The sequence below is a fragment of the Paralichthys olivaceus genome, chromosome 10 (assembly GCF_024713975.1).
Source record: "Paralichthys olivaceus isolate ysfri-2021 chromosome 10, ASM2471397v2, whole genome shotgun sequence".
In the NCBI taxonomy this organism is placed as follows: domain Eukaryota; kingdom Metazoa; phylum Chordata; class Actinopteri; order Pleuronectiformes; family Paralichthyidae; genus Paralichthys; species Paralichthys olivaceus.
The window spans coordinates 20,091,318-20,111,540 of NC_091102.1; the positions used below are offsets into that span (position 1 = coordinate 20,091,318).

The window sequence follows — 20,223 nt, forward strand, 5'->3', positions numbered from 1 at the left end:
ATGGACTGAGACTGTTTCCTAACAAGGGTGGAGGAGCAGATTCAAACACAGCCGCTAAGAACTTGTGTACTACTCAACACAAAAAGACTTTATTCAGTCTTTTTGCCCTGCTCATCTCAAAGCAGCAGAATGATGGAGATGAACAACTTCTTCAGCACAGTTTAAGTTCACACTAACAGCATGAGACACATTATGGGCTCTGTGTTTCATTCACCACAAGGTGGTGCTATATCTGGTCCCCTCTATCACACTCCTGTCTCTGCATATTGGGTTGAACTTAAAGAGAAAAGCCAACTCATTTTAGTTAATGAAATAATGAAAGAACAACTTAAATTATCCAGAGGGAAAAATGGCTTAAAATAATATACAACACTGTCTGTGCTGCAATGCTCAACGCCAAACTCCATCAGGGGCCCCATCAAATAAACTCTCCAGTGCTCAGTGTGGGACATGACATCATGTATGCAGAAACAACACAGTCCCTGTGACGACACAGGAGATCAAACACTCCAGTTGAGGAAAAGACGAGGGAAGCACAGTTCAAGTAAAACAAGAACACTCAGGTGTTCCAGCTCTTCGTGTTTCCAGCTAAAGACATCAGCAGCCGCACACTCTCAGTGACTCAGAGCGTCCAACAGCATCTCTCCACCTCATGTCTCCTCACATCTGCCCTGCATTAGCGAGCAGTCTGTGTTCCCTCAGAGGCGCATGAGCTCCGCTGCTGAAATTCTTTTCACAGATGTACAATGTAGATCGAATGAGGAGGGGGGGCGGTGGGTGGGTTGGGGTAACACTTAATGAATGTTCCAAAGTGCTGGAGCAAATGTAAAACCACGAAGGTGCTCATTTCCCTCCTCTGCACTTTTTCACTGCCTGATGGTGACATCACCTGCAATCACTGACAGATGTCCGCAGGACTGTTTCCTGACATACAGGACTCTGCCAGATAATCACAGCAGAGCTACTCTCATCTCCTTTGACTCTTCTCTAAACGACCCTTCAATGACCAAGTAGGGACTGTCTCAAACGCCAACAATAGAGATGTTACTTCTCATGTTCTGTGTTGTTTCTACATGAATTTACTGCAACAAGGCATTAGAGAACGAAGTTGTCCTTTACCAGGAGGATTATGTTCGGCAAAACAAAACCAAAATAAAATGTTGGAAATTAACAAAATAAGACTGATCCAAACTAAACTTTCCCTAAATCAATAAAAACCACACTGTTAGGAGTCGCTAATATAAATGACTTTAAACCACAGAGACAAAAATAAACTGCTACAACTAAAGCAAACTTTTTCACAGTTGACACAAACAAAAAGTCAAATGCAATGATTGAGAGTCAGCCAACTTCACACATTAGAACCAAACAGCAACTAACAGCAGAGGGGTTCACTTACCAGCGCTCCCATCTTGACATGTAACAATCAAAACCTGAGCCACGGAGACCACCAGAAAAAGGAAAGTCCTTAAATGCACAGAGCTCATCATGTCTATAAGAAAGACATGAGCCTTCTGTGTGTGCAAAGAAAAAAGGAGAAAAAATGCTCAGGTTATCACTGCACCACCATGAATACAAGAGTGCCTCTCCTTGTAAGCAGCAAGCAGACCCAGCCCCGACTGCGTGAGTGCCTTTTTTTGTGTAGTTACAGCTTTAAATGAGAAGAATGCTGGCGGGCCTAATTTTCCTCCCCCCTTTGTCAGCCCTCTCCCATAACCATCTCACAGGCTTTGTGGCTGTGGGAGAACTACACCCATGTTCACAAGTTCTCATAGTTTCCAGTGATTCTTTCAGTCTCGTGTCGCTACCTCAAAATGTGATCATCTGAACTCAGAGCCACAGGACAAAAAGATGCCAGTGAAGAGATAAGGAAGGAAAAAACATGACTTTGCTTGTCCCAAGATGCCACTGATTTCTTTGCCTCTCTTCAGAAGTGGTTGCTAAGTAAGATCATAAAAGTGCTGTTTTATTGCAGTCTGTGAGACACAAAACAAGTCACACAGAAAGCTGAGAATCCTTTTTTTACAGGGCAATTAAAGGCAAAAATAGAGTTTTATCACACTATTGTTTTCTGATGAGAAATTGCAGTTAAGAAAGTGTAGCAAACGAGAACGCGCGTCGACTCGTTTGCTTATAGAATCAGTGGCATCTCTTAAATTAGTCTCTCCTGAGTGAAAAAAGAGAGACAGTCACTATGGGTGGTCGTGATCCTAGGTGGTCATCCCTGAGAGTTTAAATTTAGAGAGAAATCTGAGGTCAACACCTCTTGACTTATGGCGAGAACATGGAATCCAGCCATTGAGCAAGTGGGAGTTTTTAATCTGATTAGAGTGTAACATTTAACTAAGGTAGTATAAACTTTCATTGTGAGGCACCAATGAGGTTTTAAAGTCCTTATTCTTGCCCCTAACATATAGCAACATAATAGAGGGACAATATTAAACCTGTTGTTGGGATATACAATTTGAATTCAGATTGTATGCACATCTTGACAGTGTGCATACGAGCCATAAACAGACGTACGTTGTAGTTCCACTCTGTACGTCAGTGAAACAAAGAACTGACATGAAATTCACCTTTGGAAAAATTAGAGACATGGAGAAATGACGGATGAATGATTCTCTATGGGACAATTTTTCACTGGCTTATCCAAATATATCCAAATAGGCTCTGAATGCAAACATGATGTTACCATCTATACAAATATATTAAGTTGGTGACAACTTTGAAAACATATAGAAGTCATGAAGTCAGCCCAAACGTGCATATCAGCTACATCTTGTTTTTAGATGTTAATCAAACTCACAAACTGTGAATTAATAAACCTTAAATACACACTTGTAGCCATCTACCACTCAAAAATGAAATCACACATAACTACTTGAAATGACACCGAGGTTTCTCACCCAAGCTTTGCCACACACTCTGAACTGTATGACAGGAAACAGCTGTGTGTTGTGCTCACAAGGTGCTAAAGGCATCAGGTGATTGACTTTCCATCAGACAGAGTGTGTGTGCGTATATAGAAAGACGGGGTGGGGGGGATGGGGAGGTGTTTAAGAGACTAGAGCAGAGCTAATGAGAAAGACAGCTGTTTTCTAGGCGGCCCTTCCCACTACAGGTCAGCCAATGAAGGCCCCTCAGCTACAGGACTCACAAGAAGCATCAGTTGTATTTTCTCTGAGAACTGACGGATAAAGGAAACACCAGGGCAGAGCTGACACTGCCAGTTGCAGCTCTTTAGCCAAAAAATGTTGTCAGTACAGAGACTGTTGCCAAAGGGAGTGTAGGAGCTCTGGGAATCAGTTAGTGTAAATCATGGTCAGTCCCCTGTGGTCCCAATACAAGATTGCTTTGCGAGTGATGTCTTCAAAAGTAAACAACATTAAGCTGCATCCAGCTGTGATTGGTGCACTCGGTAGCATCGTATATCCGGCAGACTCGCCACAATTTCTGAATCGAGTTAAAGGAAAGAACATCCGCTAAGTAACATTCACCATTGTTCTAAAGTAAACAGAGACGCCAGAGAATTTGTACATAAGCAAACCAGAAACAGGAAGACGCTCAACACCAGCAAAGACACTCTGCCACCACTAGTGTTTCGGCACCATAATTGCAGCATGACTCACACACAACTATGAATGCTCGGCCCGTGCGTAGGCTACATTTAGCTTCGAGGCAGAAGCATGAATAAGGCTTTAGTCAGAAGTCACCTCTAAAATATTGACCATAAGAAAAATATATTAACGTTTAATTGAGCCAACTGACAAAAGTACTTTTGTATCGAGTTATTTAGATAACATTGGTGAACAACAAGAATATGCATCAGTCTAGCTATGACAAAATGGCCTCTGCAAGCAAAACCAGAAAAGTGTGAATACCCATCACAAAGGCTGCTTTGCTGCAAAGTTTCTTGGATTTCTTCATGAATTATCATTCATTGAAGAAGAAGAAACATGATATTCAAACTATTCCACCTGAAGGTTGTGTTCTTTTTGTGCCATTATTATAAAATATGTCAATATAAACAAATTAAGACAATGAACGTACCAAATATGAAATGTCATAGATACACAACACTGTATATTGCAACAGCATATATAAATAGCAGAGGGTAAGAACATTTGGTTGATTTTTAATAGTTGCCACAAACCTAACCTGTGGATACTTAATTTTTATACTATGAAGGTTTTGCTTGCATGTCGTAAGATGATCCTTGTGCGATCCGCTTCCTGTCCAGCAGGCATCAATCTACAAATTCCGGTTTCTTTTTCATAAAAGGCACAAGGTCATGAACACATGTCAGGTGCTGTCATTATCCTGTCATCACGAACAGTACCATATAAAAGAAGGATTATTACATTTTCAGATTTTGGAGATGATTATCCAACTCTGCTTCCTGCCTTATGATTGTGACTTTTCTCTCTTTTGTTCAGACTGAATGAAGTGGTGTAGGCTGGAGAGGCTGCAGGGTATCAGGTCAAGGTTATAAATAATGTGGCTGGAGCAAAGATATACAGTTGGTGAGTGTAACTGTATATATTTGTATTTCGACCGAGAGCATGGAAAAAGAACTGATTAATCCCAGTGAATACCATATATGGTCTACTGGGTTTGAGGTCGCAGTTTTGTTGCTTAATTAATCCATTCTACGTCTACCTCATTTCATACTGTGTGGTAAAAAAACATTTTAAAAAAAACGTGCATAATGCAGGAGACACAGCAAACCACATAGTTTACATCTCTTACATCAGTCAAAGATACATTGGTTATCTGCTGCAGTCATCAGTTGTTGTGTTTTGCTGTAGATGAAAGACACCGCAGTGTAACCTTTCTTTTTCTTTGTACTGATTTATTCATTTTCATTCAGCTCATTAATTTAGTTGTCCCCCCCCCCCAAAAAAAGAACAATTTATTTAAGTTTCTTGCACTGGTATCATTGGCTTTAGACTAAGAGCTTGATTGGAGGAGGACTGATATGACTGATGTACCTTATGAAATGATCTTTGAGAAGAAATGAAATCCTGAATTAATTCCCTATAAGACCACAGTGTACTGCTCTCAACCGTCCTCCCTCCACCGGCAGACTGCAGGTCCACTCTGTCTAAATGTGGCATAGATACAGCACGGCCAACACTTAGCATAGTAGTTGATGTTTGCCAACAGAGCTGTAAAAAGGTCTGTTGCCCATCTGCAGGCATTTTCACACCTGAATGTCCCGACCATTGACCAAACCAATAAGTCCTTGTCTCCGTTACATTAATCCAGTTAGTTTGGGTGTCACATTGCAATTTAGGGAACAAACTAAAAACTATTACTAAAATAGTTACTAAACTAAATACTAACTATTGTCACATGGGTGACATCATCACCCATGTGAGCTGTGTCTACCTATATTTGACATTGATGATGGACATGCATCTGATGTCAGCCTGTTGTTAAAACGGCCATCGTATTCATTAACTTTTGTGAATGAAGTTCATAGGAAAAAAGGTAGTCTTTCTGTTTTGAATGGAGAAAACTGGGTCATTTTGTTAATTTCATTGCCACTGTTATTTTATTTTTATCTTGTTTTACTACCAGGGAAATGGACATCATGTTGTTCAAACATATGGTCAAACTGCAAGCTATCCAGCACGCTGCTTCCTTTTTTTCTTCTACAGTTGTTTGTTGGTGTCTCAAAATCTGAATTACCCCCCCCCCCCCCCAATGGTTTTCACACAGCAAACGAACCATTGTTCTTTTAACACAAAGCAGGACCACCTCTTATGTTTGCACTTAATTTTGTCAGTTTTTCCAGACCCATCATAATTGAAGAAAGGCACAACAGAACCCAGATGCACAACACTGGAGGCAGATAAAAGTTCTATAGTCTTCTTTGGAAAAATGTTCAAGGATATCTGAATCAGAACAGCAGAATCTGAGTTTAAACAGCATGGGGCAAAAACAGGATCAGTATATCTAGATTAATACAAGAATACAATGCTGCAAAGCTAAGGCACATGGTACTAAGACAAACAGAGACAAATGGAAGTGGACCAGTTTATATAGAGTGGAGCTGATGGGGAGATGGAGAACAGGTGAGAGAGGAGGTCGAGCAGCTGAGGTGTTTCAATTAGCATGAGCTGGTGGGAGTGGCTTGGCCAGCAGACAACAGTGAGTGAATGAATGAATGAATGAATGAAATAAACCAAGACGCTCAAATCATGACAGGAAGACACTGTTCACAACTTTGGTTCAGACTTAACTGAAAAGTTTGAAGGACTGGAACAAGGTAAATGTGAAAGTCCTCCATGTCAGCTGACAGCTTTAGGTTCACTCGGATCTTAAATGACTCACAAAGTACTTCTAATCAACATTTTAATTGAACCTCTAAAACAAAGTAGGATTACATAAATACTGGATAATGAAATAAACCACATAGGGGTTTCCTTTTCTCCAGCAGCTATAGATTATTTTAACAGATTTTTTTCTATAAATCTTAATAATTTGTAAAAGTAATTCTAGGGAAATGTGTTACCAATATTAAAAATGATTTATTTACGATTAATAATTTTGTGTGTAATTTTCGTGTGCTCTTTCTCCTGAGACATGTAAAAACATATTCTGTCTTCCAATCTACTAAAATATTTAAGACACAACTTATTTCTTAATACATTTTGTTGACTGCTGTTGAGGGGTATTGCCATGTTTTTTTTCCCTTTGTGTTTTTGTCACTTGTAGGTTAATCTGACTTGAGATTACTAAAGTCAGAGTTTTGTTGACTCAGGCTTTCCCTGCAACTTGAAGCAGGAGCCAGCTGCTTTCCTGCAACATGATGCCAGTTGTAGAGCAGATATTTATGTTTTTCTCAACCCAGATGTAACTCTGCATAGCAAGCAAAGGTTCACTTGGTTTTATTCAAGTTTCATGCTGTGTGACTGCACTTTGTATATTAAATGAAATAGCAAATACATGAGTGTCACTTGTAGGCTTTGCTTGTAGTATTTAAGTGGAGACTTTGATCAATGGTATGAGCAAGAGTTACGATGAGACACAAAACCTCATCTGTAGTTTGTTAGACTGGGAGTTGTACTACTGATCATCTTTTCTATTGGTTACACTTCTATGATTGTTTGATTTCAACCACAAACCATACAAGTAAGAATTACACAACCTACGCTGTTCCTCTGGTAGAGTCTGAGTTGGAGTTGTGTTGCATGTACTGGGTGTGCAGCTTTTCGAGTGCAGAGGATTAGATTTTCATCCAAGAACATTATTTTGGATAAGGCTACAGTAGAAGGAAGTAGTTAAGAAAAACTGGCTTCATCCTGCATTTCACTCCAGCGTCTCCTCCCTGACTAATAAACTCCTCCTGTTAAGACTTTTTATTTCCTCGTAATGAGGAGGAGCCTCTGTAGAGTAGTGGTATCCCATGACGGCCAACCAAAGCCCTTGGTTCTATAACTTTGCTTTAACTGCATAACAGCCCACGTCACACATTCTCCTCTGCTAATACTGTATTCATTTGACTCTGTAGCTTAAGGAGATGACTGCAGCTGTTCTGACAGCAATGCTAAGTAGGCAGTTACCATGTTAATTGCCCCAAAACACTTAAAAAGATTTAAACACGATATGTACTATCAGTATTTTGTGATCTGAATGTTTTTCTGTGAAAGGACATTGTCAGACATGCTCGCTGCACATGGATCTGATGGTATTGATAGACGTAGCAAGGAGGCTTCTTTGATGCAATCTACAGTAACTCTGGCTTTGGATTTGACCACAGGCTGGAAATAATTAGCAGTGTCTAAGTCACCAAGGCTACGCTTGCCAAAATATTGCGATACACAGCCTCTGAAGACAGAGCTCACACACCACCAGTTCACTATCTGTCCATTACCAAGAACTAGTATCATTTCCAACTGAGATTTTCAAAGATCACATTTTAATCCACGGCCAGAATTCCTCTTAGTTCTGTTGCTGTCTTGTAAACTTTGCTATTGGAGTGGACAGGAAGAATGTTGAGCAGATGGGATGCACATGGTGCCTATTGTAAAATGCATACCTCAGTGTTGCATATATAACAGTATATGATCCTGTCAGAGATGAAAAGAATCCTCTAGATGATATTCATTTTTCTACATACCTGACCAAGCTGCACAATAACACTTATATTATTCCTGACGTTATTCATACAGCACTGCTGGACAGAACAAAGTAGACAGCAAGATTTGTGAAAACAATAATATTCAATAATAAAGTGAGGTTTCAAGGGAGATTTAAAAGACAATGTGGAATGAGCCCTGGTGGTCGAGGGCTGGAACATTAACACTGTAGCTTTCCCCCTCTCATTTAGTTCAATGCCAACATTTATATATTTATTTGTATTTTGTTCAATGCCACTGACCATTATGGATGAATTTAGATACCAACTGTTAAGTTGTGAGTAAGCCTAATCAGAACGGCTTATCAGATGGTCTAATAGCTTCAGAAACCTCCTCTCTTCATTGGAATTAGGGCAGAGGGCTGTGTCTACTGACTCTCAGCGACTTTCCAAAAGCATCAGTCCAGCATTCACACCCACTGGACATCATGAGTGGCCAGCTGTGCAGAGGTGAGAGAGGATCCAAGGCTCCACAACTATTTCTGTTACTTGTAATTCGAGCAACATGAGTTCAAAGTCTTCCAGGAGAGCCTGTCCAAAAATGTGTGCTGTTCTACCGATATTCAAATGATATCACACCCCTCCTTCTCTGTGATGACAATCTATTCACCCCACCTTCGAGTGTCCCTGTTGGTTGCTGACGTGGGTGGGTAACACGTTGTAAGACCCAGTTCTTCTCTAGTATAGCCCGCCCCTCACATTCCCAGTTTGTGTGTGGCGAGGGACCTGTGTACAATGTAATTCCCCATCTTCCTCCCCCATGTCCTGTCATCTCTCGTCCTGTTGGCTGTCTAGTAAAGGTGTAAAATGCTCTATAAATAATGTAAAAAAATCTGGATTGGTTATAGTTATTGCTTCAAGCAGACTTTTCCAGAGTCTGGAAGCTCTGACCACAAATGTATAAATACTCGAGGAGTGTTTGAGGAGTTCAAGAAGAAACTTATTGGCAGACTTAAGGGCACATTCCTGTGTATAAGAAGTCTACAATGGAGGTTGGAGCTGAGCCATAAACCACTATAAATGTGATTAGAAGAATCTGATCAAATCAAGTCCAAATGTATCTGGAAACCGGTCTATCTTGGTCATTTGAGCCTGGCTGCTGTGTTTGGGGGCCGCTGTAAACAGATGTGTTTTTCAGTGGAGTAAACAGAGCTGGAGATTAAAACATGACTTACCTTTTTTTTGTTGGTAAAACAAAGACATAGTTGAGTTGTGGAAACAGTATTTATCATGGATATGAGTTTGTGTTTTAACTTTGAGTTTTTGTTTTGTATTGGGATCCACATAGTGGCAGTTTTACATAAATCCAAACAAAGCCTTTGTTCAGCACTGTAAGTGAAACTGACAGAGCAGAGGAGACGGGGAAAGAGCTCCGACAGAAAACTCCTCGGCAGTGTGAGCTGTTAGTGGTCTTCCTACAGCGGAAAAATCTCCCCCGTGCTATCTCCTGCTTGTACTGAAGCTGAGCCTGAATCCCCCTTCCTCCCAACATGTATTTTCACAGTCCTGGCTCATCTGCAAAAGTCATCTCGCGCCAACCCCCACCCCCTCCTAACCCAGAAGACATGTGAGGCCAACAAAATAGAGTTAATAACAGGAGACAACTTTAAACAAGATAATTTATTTTCCTAGAGACTTGCATCAAATGTACAAATGTCCAACACAAACAATATGAAGTCAGACTTTTTGAGTTCCTCTGCTCTGGTGAAACTACAGCCGTGTGCCTGTCTCCAGAAATGATAAAATATACTTACTGTATCAATCAACAGATTAGGATTAGAGTATCTGTTTTTTAATGGAAATAATAAGACACCAAGGCTGAATAATTTATGTATTAGAAAAGTTCCATTACTTTTCTTATGTTAAAACACTATGAATGTTTGCATTGCAGATTTTTTACTCTTTCACACCCCCTGGTTTGGTTTAACCAATGCCTGTAAGGTCCTGTAATTGAGGATTAAACCCTTCTCACCCTCAATTGCTTCTTTGAACATATAATCCGTGAGTCTTCTGGCCTGCAGGGGTATGTTGTTCTTAGCATGTAGCACATTTCCGTCAAGTATAAACGCAGGAGACTTTGTAACCTACACCAGGGGCCCTCCTCTGTCCCAACATATGAACACGGTATGCTGCAATCGACCCCAGGTCAACGTCCTTTACCCCAAAGAGAAATTAATTGTTTCCTCAGACTTCCTGTTAAACTCTCAAGAGAACAAGAACACAGGCCAAAGGAATCCTTCGCCATGAGACGTGTTTCATAGAGGATATATTCCCCTCTTTGAATTTTCATCTAGATATGAAATAAATATGGATTAGAGTAAAGTTAAAGCAGAATTAATCAACTCACTTTGAGACAGCAGAATTATCATGCTTTATTAAATTCATGAGGTAAAAGCAGGCATGTAGCACAACATTAACATTTCTTTTTGGAAACATCAAATAAATCCCTTTTTTTTAATGTTCTGACTCTACAGCTAGTAAATACAAACCAGCTAGCAGCTTGCTATATGTCTATATTTTGGTTCTAGACAGATAGTATGTAGTCAGTATATACATTTTTTTCTACTGCTGTCTTCTGTGTCTGGATATGGAGTTACTGAGAGTGAAAGTGAACGGTGGAGTTATATGATATAAAATCAAAAATAAAATTACAGACAACCATTAAAAGATCTGTAGATGCAGCTACTGCCTATTAGTGCAGCTTCAAAGATACAATTACTAGACCAATAACTCTCCTTATGTTTCATTCATAAAATCAGGCTCCTGACCCGTCTAAAGAGGCTGACTGAACGGCAGTTATCCTTCATGTGCTCTCTGTTCAATGTGTTGTCGTTCTATAAATCTTTTTCTGCACTTCGTTTGAAATTTTCTAAACTCTTCTATATGCCTGTGTTTTGTTGAGGACTTCTGATTTGTTTTTGTGGATCTTTTGAAGGACTCGTATTGTGTTTATGGGCTTGGGCCTTGTTGTTTTTCTTGCACTGGTTTTTTTGTCTGTTGTTGAACTCTGACTTTATTTCCTGCTTTTACTTTGGTAATTACTGTTTATCATTTCAGATCACTTAACTTCCTGTCTTTGGCTGCCTTACAGCCCTTAGTTGATTAGCTGCTTGATTAATGTGACTTGTGTATTTAGTGTTTTTTCCTTTGTTCACCACCAGTTTGTCTCATCAGTTCTTCTGTGAGTCTACCAGCATCTTCCAAGTGTTTATTCACTGTTTGTTTTGACCCACCTTAATCTTTTGACCTCTGTTTACTTGCCTGCCAACCTTTTTATCAAATCTATAAGTCTGTGTATTTGAACTTGCAGTGACGGAAAGAAGGACGTGAATGTAAGTGGCCGTCACAGCCTTGAAGATGGGGTAAGGAGTTCAAACATTAGGAGAGAGCTTGGAGTACAACAGCTCCTCCTTCACATCAAAAGGGGACAATTGAGGTGGTTTTGGTATTCAATCAGGAATCTTCCTGGGCAGTTGGATGTTGGAGGTTTACTCTGCACACTCAACCTGGAGAAGATTCTGGGGTAGACCCATAACTCACTGGGGGGATTATATTTCCCATCCGGCCTGGGAACGCCTCTGAAAAATCTTGTCTAGGGAGAAGGCCATAAGGGAAACCCTACTTGGCCGGCTACCTGCCCAACCTGTGCCAGGATAAGTGGTAGACAACGGATGATGGATGGATAGGTGAATGGATATTTAAACTTTCTTTGGGTGACGTCTGTATTTGGGCCCTCACCTGTTATCAGTCTTGTCACGTTTTCCCTGTAAAATCATCTCATTAAACTGGTTTATGGACGATTGGATCAATGGGTAAAGCTTTCTCATTCTGTTAAAAATGCAATAAAAGAAAGCAGCACGTTAAATAAAGCAAGCTGTGAGTGAGGACTGATTCAGATAATAATTCTCTCTGCTTTTGTTTGTTCTGCTTTTGAGACACCTCCCACATAAAAAATATATTTTTTAACCAATATTTTTGAAAGGATATTAATTAGTGAAGTGGAGCTTGAGGAGAGAGGGCAGCATTGTTGACCTCTTCTTGCAGATTTGTGAACTGGCTGAAAAAGCCAAGTATCTTACATCTATTTACCTTTCACTGCCTGTTTCTGCACAGTGGTGCTGACTTTATAACGGCTATGAAAGCTGTTAAATAGATGGTCCAAGAGCTGTTGGAACAAGTCTCCACAAACTTCTCAAACAGAACACCCAGGAGGAATGTTGGTTGACAAATGAAAGTAACAAAGCCATAACACAACAGTCATCATCAATCAAAGTCTCAAAGCTCACAGGCAGATAGCAGGTAATCTGAGGAAGGGATTTCCTGTGGCAGGACTAAAATGGTAAGTGAAGATATTATGTATGGCAAAAACATGAATTATTTCAGTTGAAGTTATTATAGACAAAGAGGTTGGTAAGATGTTTTTTTCAGCATTTGCATAGCATGGAACCGACCCCGCAGCCCTGCATGCAGGGCACCCTTGTCATTAGAGCTGCTTCCAGACAAGCCCTGTACTCCAGATAATCTCCTGACATTCTGCGGAGGGACTGTCAGCCAGCCTCCAAGTAAATCCTCTAGATGAGCCTTTGGAGGATTCACTGCGAGCAAGTAGGTGTGTTGATGAAAAAACAAAAAGAATACAAATACCTCAGGATGAAAAAGCATTGCCATATGCGTAGAACACACCAATACAGATGTTGAGAGCTTTTGTTGATAAGGGTCAACACCGGTGTCGATGTGCTGTAAACAAAAACATGTGATATGCAGATGTGCCTCTGCTTGCTGCGCCACCCCCCAACTGAAAACTCCAGAGATATCTATGTTGTGGTGAACACATCTGAGCATCTCCTGCTGAGTTGTTCATATGTGAAAGACACACTGCAGAGACGCTTTAGACCCAATTGTTTGGACATTCTCCTAAGGTCATGTCTGAAAATTGCTTAGGTGAGCTTGCATGCGCCCCAGGAATTTTGATGTTAACTAAATCTGCTAAAATAAATGTGAAAGTAAAGAGTTTGTTAAAGAGTAACACAAGCTCTGATTAAAACCTGATACAGATAAACACGGTAAATACACAAACGTCTGCCAACAAATATAAATGTTCTTTCTCTGCTGAAGGCAAATAGGATGGGAAGCTGCACTCCTGCTGTAGACCTTCAGCCACTCACTGGTTGTCTCCTGTAGGAACAACCAGGGAACTGGAACAGCCAGAGCAAATAAGTGGTGTCAAGGTTTTCAGAGTGGCCTAATGTCTAACCACATGTACATTTGGTTTTACATGGTTGTGGAGAAATGATTTGCACCTTGTGGAAAATGTGAGGAGGACTGAGGCGACTGAGCATGAGTCATTGGCCAGCTATCTCTGAGGGGGATGGAAGTCCTGCCTTTGAGCGCCGGACTCAGACATTTGTTTACTTTCCAGACAGAGCAGCTGAGAGGCACCAGAAGGGGAAAATGGTGGGTAGAGATATAACTTCACACATTTCACTAGTACAAGCGATACAGTGTTCCTACATCAAAACTGCTTATGATTAGCGACATCGTAGACGTTCTTTTATATTTACTCAATGTTTTAAAATGAGCTAAAACTCTGCATATGATTGTCACCAGGACGGAAAAAAATTAAAAATGTAAATTGTTCTGGTGCAAATGGGAGGTCACTGAAGTAACTATTAATTTCGGTTAACTTTTTTCAGAGTGTTTTTTGCCTCTGTTGATGGATTTCCCATGAAATCATGGCTGCTCAGAGGAGGCAAGATGAAAGCGACAGGGAAAATGATGACAATGTCTCAATAACTCATCCAAATCTTTGGTGAGATGTGTGGACTGCTCACTGTGACCAGCCACTGCAGAGCTTTACAAGAACCTTTTTTAATTCATTGAATCTTAGCCTTGAGCATGATTCTGATTATGTAGTTTTGAAGTTTCACCCTCAACAAGAATGAGCAGTTGGCCTGTCTTAAGTATGTTTGGTTGAGTCTAATATCATTTTTATTTTGCTGCCTACAGTATATATCCTCCTCAGCTCCTATCAGCTCAGATGTGGATTTAATCAGACTAACGATTCCACGTTATAACAATATTTTACTTTGTATATCTACTTTATTAACATTTTTTAGATAGTCAAAACCTTTTGTTTAAACATGCACAAATATAAAATGTGAATATAATTTTTTTCTTAAAGGATGTCATTAATTATTAAGTCAGGTGTCAGTCCACCTCTATCATCCTAAACAACTAGTATATCGATTGCCATGGAATTCTGGTGAACAATCATGGTTTCGACTGAATGGAACCTGTTTGGTGACTGGGTGATCACCTCACTTCACCTTTAACATCATCAGCAACCATGACATGGAATGCATTACATTTTCTCAAAGGCCCCTGAAGAGCATTTTAGATTTGTACATCAATAAAGGTAAATACAAATGGTTGACCTACTTTTTCTTTCCACTCTATATCTTAATCATAGTAAAGACTTTAACTGTTTATGTGTAATACACACTGTTGACCTGCTAGTGATAGATAACAAATTACCATTAGTTAGCAGGACCAACACTTGGTCCAGTGCGTTGCATCTTGACCATTTATCAGAGATAAATAGTCTCGGGAAATACTGGCAGGAGTCACATGCAATTCGATGTGGATTTTTATGATCCCCGAGGAATCACTGTGTTTTTTTACTTTGTTTTTTTTTCGTGACCTCCCAATCTTTCCTGTTGAAAAGTTTCCACTTAAGCAGAAGAAGTATCAAAAGCTAAATCAGAAAATGTGAAGCCTTAACTTTTCTAGCCAAAGTATCCCTCTTAAAGCCTTTACCATGGAGCAGGACTGAACTTGAATGTTTGCGAGTGCAGCAGAGGCTTTATAGAGTCTTAAAGCTCTTTGCATGGCCTCAGGGTTTTGAGCTCTGTTGTCAAAATGGAAACTGGCAGGAACTTGGCCGTGTGCTGATGTTTGATGGGCTTAGACTGGACTTGAAGAGACAAAAAAGAACTTGAGACATTTCAGCTCAATCCGACGCACTATGTCCCAGACGTCCCAGAGGCATCATGGCATAAGCCATGCAGCGAGAGTTTCAACAACGAGAGAAGAGGATTAGAGAGTGTGTGAGGTTGAAGAGGCACTCGTAAGATGGGCAGTTCCCTTGTCTTTTCAGCAGTCCTCATCAAGCTATTGAATAGATAGTTCTCTTCCCCCAGAAGTAAACAGTTGCTATCAAATATCTGCAAATCAGAAATCTCATAAGATACATTTTGGAGAAAAGGATGTTTGAAGCATATTATTAGCAGATATATCATTATATAGCAAGACATCTGCAAGATGTATTGTATTTTGTGCAATGCACTTTATTGAACTGCACTTTATTGAACTGCATTTTCCTATTTCAATTATTGGTAGCCATGCTATTTTTCCAACATCTTGTCTGTTCCTGGGTTCTTCAATTTTTTTCTGGTGCAGAACAGAAGACAGCAAGGCTGTGGGGCCCAAACTGTGTTTCTATAGCAGGGACCAGAATCTAAATGAAGTTGCGGGTAAATCTTTTCACCCCCCAAAATGTTCTTGCTCGGGGGTAGTACTTTACATAGTACAGGGAACCTTTGGACTTGCTGCACTGAAGATGCCTAATTGGTCAAGTACTTGTTACTTGATTCACTTTTTTCCAGGGTTGACTAAATTTATCTATACGTACAATCGTAAATCACACTAGCATAATATGAATTTCCTCCACGTTCCCTATTGTTGTAGTGTCGCTCCTCTTATTAGTCGTTGGTGTGTAGTTTTCTGCATTACTGCCACCTGATGGACTGGAGAGGAACATCTTTTTGTAGCCATTGGTTGTAGGCTACATACATCATCATGCTAATTTGCTAATCTTCCCTCATCTTTTGACCATGGCGGAAATGCAGGTGAACAACCGTTTGTTTAAATTCCTGGATCTAAAAGTTCAAGACACTTTTGGTCGAAGCGTGGCTATAATCAAAGCTATAATTGAACCTTTGCTAGAGCTCATGAACTCATTTCCCATGTCTATGACTTAATGAATAATTTTGCTGCTGGGATTGGTTTATCTTATCCATCCATCCAGTTTCTAAAACAAATTGCAGTGGTTTTGCTAAACAAAGTAGCTGATTAGTCCTTAGTGCTTCCCTTAGCTCCTCCCTCTGTTGATGTGAAGGAGGAGTGGTTCCACACTGTGCTCCCTCTGGATGTTTGGATGCCCACCCACTTTGCATGAGTGTTCCCAGACACCTTGCAAGTCTATTTTGGTTGGTTAAGTATGTGATCTGATCGTGCTCCTCACTACCTACAGCTTATGTTGATAAAGAACATACTGCGTAATCACGTTATTTTGATTGGACTCCATTAAAGGTACAGTGTGAAGAATTTAGTGATATCTAGAGGTGAAATTGCATGTTGCAGCTGAATACCCCTCACCTCCCCCTCCCCTTTAAAACATGAAAAAGAACCTGTGGTAGCTTCAGTTGTCATAAAAACTCAAAAAGATGTTAAGGTTGTCCAGTCTGGACTAATGTAAAAAACATGGCGGCGTCCATAGAGAGGACCCCTCCAAGTATTTAAATATAAAGGGCCTTTTCTAGAGTAAAAAACTACAATTTGTACAATTTAGATGAAACGAACTAGTGAAAACATCCTGAGGATTATTCTACATTAAATTTCTGCCAATAGTTCCCTTTCACCTAGATCTTACACACTTGACCTTTAAAACTTCTCAAACCATTCCTACAGCAAAGTTTCTATCTTAAGCTACTCCGCTGATTGTGTGTCAGTGTTTCATTACGTTCCAAACACATAGTCTAGCTAAACATCATGTATTATACTATTAACCTCACGGAGACACAGCATGATGCCCTTAATACAGATTTATAATGTAAAAAAAAATGCTTCAACCATCCCTGAAAGTGAGACCTGCCTTCTTAAACCACAAGATCTGGGTTAAAGTGATCATATTTTCCATTTTGTTTCAGAAATATGAGCTATTTCATTCTTTCACTTCCATTTAAAACCACAGTATGCGCAAAGCTGTGGTTCAATTAGAAGAATTTGGTGAAAAAGCAGAAGCAGTTTTCATCCAAGCCCATGTGACCACAAGATGGGGAACAATTCTGCACACGGATGCAGAAAACATCCAGGCCTCATAGAGCTTGGTTGATCTTGATCCATCTCTCCTTACATTGCAGAGAGGATGAGGTTAAATGAACTCCATAGTCCCTGGTGATGTCAAAAAAATATATCCATTTTTTAAATTAGGCACTTAATCACGACCCACTTCCATCACGATTAGTAGTTGCAAGCAACAAAGACGTCTACTCATTTCTCTACGTAGGATCTACTGACGCTTGTATCCAACAGCATTCAGATAAGTGCGTGTTTAAAACATGGTTGTAATTTGCAACAGTTTGAATTATTTCAAGTAAGAAAAGTTCCAGACAGTGGAGCCTATTTTCTTATGAGAAAGTTATAGTCCACAACACAGGCATAATCACTAGGTATAAAACAAATGCGTGTACTCTGGTGATGTCATACTTTTATTAGGATGGTTTGTGAGCCCTTTCTTTCCACGACCAAGGGGGGAGAGAAAAAATCATGGCCCTCATATTCCAGTCGCTTCTACAGATGGGTAAACCACCCATGTGTGTCTGGTGAGTGGGGGTCTCCTCCAGCCCAAACTGGAATGTACCAGAGTAATTTATCACTCTGAGGTCTGTGAGTCAAGAGGAAAGAAGAAGTATAATTCCTTTTGGAAAGAAAAAGAACCATGGAAATCTACGTGAGGCATCGAACAAAGACAAGCTGGAAAAGCGACCGTTGAACAACAAAAATGCCATCAAGAAAAAAGGGCAACAAATCGGATTTGTTACTAATAAGAGAAAAGTGAATGGAAACTTGACACCACTTAGCCACAGCCTGTGAGAAAGCCATGGTTGTTAAAGACTGCAAGCTATTCTGAATAGCAGCAGCACGAAAGTTATCACCTCAGCCTCCCTGGACTCCTATAACAACAGTATCTGTTTGCCTTACAATGTTCTTTGCTACACGCCTGCTGCATGCCTGTGCAGACACCCCCTAAATGTATTCAGAGGCCTTAACGCAGAAACACTCGCCTTCACTACAGAGCTGAGTGATGGAGCAGGAAGGCTGACCCCAGGCAGGTAATGTTACAAATAGCTGATGGCTGAGTAATGGCAGCTCATCAAAAAGTTATTTAGTCAACCATGTCAGGCTGTGGTTGGTACAGGTAGGGAGCGTTCGCGGCGCTGCTGGACTCCGCCCACAGCGATCTGCCTGTGTGTCATTCAGGCATTGACAGTGTGTTAAGTTTCCTCGCCAATAACTCATGGACTACACCTTCCACGTCTTGTACTGACTTGTAAAGCTACAAAAATGAGTAGAGCTCAGCAAGTACTTATATCTTGTGAGCAAATCAATTAGATTTATATGTTTAAATGTAAATGTTTGCTTCCTGTTTGGCAGTTTTTCCGCCTGGTGAACAATTGACCTGTTGAGAAAGTATGTTTCTGCATTGCTGCCTGAATGCCAGCATTACAATCCAGAGTGGTTTTTTTTAACTCATATTGTTATGTAAGCCAACATATGAGTTGTCGGGGTGTTCCATATGACTTCTGCTGCAGTGATTTGGACTAAAGTCAGCCTGACGTGTTGGGATTTGTCCACCATGCAGACTGCATGCACCAATAATCTGCACGTGTACCATACATGAATACATTCACATGTACATGTACATGGGCATGCACTGCAGAAAACACCTGGTGCAAATGTAAATCAGCCTTATCTTCCTCCACAGTTATTCCAACTCACATTGTGCAGCCATCAATTTGTAAAAACCACAGAACTTCACTGTTCCCAAAGTTCCTAAAGATTCCAACATTTAGGAAATGTGCATGTCAACACTAATGCACAGGAACAAGACATAAAAAACAAAGAAAATGGGGTATGGAATTTGACTATTCTTTTTAGTATAACCACTGCTTCAATAAAGAGCTAGAACCAGAGGATAAAGAATAGTCAGCCTGGATGTTAAGTAGTTATCTTAAAGCCACAGTATTTTACACGTTGGCCCTAAAACCTATATATATATCGACTGAGCATCCACAGCCAGTGTGGAGAAAAGCACAAAAATCCAAATGAGTTAGATCATCAAAGTGACATCAAAAGACAAAAATCTCATCTCGGTCACTCCAGGTTCTTCCAGAAACAGTCTTTAACAGAAGACACTTTGCTTGAGGTGCATACTTTAATTAGAGCAACTAAAGTAAAATCAAACATATAAAATAATCTTTCTATTTTTTTAAAGACTGTCCTTAAAAAATCTAAATCATACACCTTGACTTGTACACTGTGATTCACGTACTGTTCATAATCACAACTGTGAAATTAACACATAATCTGTCATTTACAAAACCAACAACTGGCCAGATGGATATCACACAGGAAAAATCCAGTTTGCTTCTCCAGAATTGTTTGATATGTGCGCCTCATTATATCTGAAGGCAGTCTTTCCCTTCAGCGTCCTCTGTTCCTCTAATCCAATTAAACCGTAAACCAGGAGTATCTGCCTTTTTTGGGCCTGGACATCTGAAGTATTACATATTCCCATGCCCTCAAAATGAACACTGGGATTTTTGTTTTCCAAGATGAGTCATATTTCAATCTGCCTTCACAGGCAGGGGCTTTCATCCTCACAAAATCAAGCATGCATTTTTTTAGTTTCTCCCTTCAATATACAGGAGTTGGGTTGTGTTACAGCCTGCCAGTAATAATACTGCATCTTTAAACTCATGAGCTCCATTGTGTTTGGCTCTTTCTCCGTTGGCTTTCCAGTCGTCATCAGAAACCTTAATTATTGTAAGAAATCAAACCTATAAATTATCTTGATGCTGCTGTTTTCCAAACCTTCAGAGGTTTTTATCTCGTTAAAAATGAAGATTATAGTTCACTTCATTCAGTCATGTTTTTTTTTAAGTACTTTGAGTTATGAAAGTATTTGCACAGCGAGGGGAGGATCCAGAGAGAGAAAAAAGGAACCAACCCCCCCC

General features: G+C 40.1%; 1 protein-coding gene across 1 annotated transcript in view; it reads right to left on the reverse strand.

The window, feature by feature from the left end:
* The window catches only part of col5a2a (collagen, type V, alpha 2a), a 37,154-nt gene extending 35,403 nt beyond the window's left edge, over positions 1-1,751 (reverse strand). The window contains exon 1 of the mRNA XM_020099713.2: positions 1,400-1,751. Within this exon, the coding sequence (XP_019955272.2) occupies positions 1,400-1,490 (91 nt within the window). The 5' untranslated portion in view covers positions 1,491-1,751. The remainder of the gene's footprint in view (positions 1-1,399) is intronic.
* Between the last annotated feature and the right edge of the window lie 18,472 nt (positions 1,752-20,223).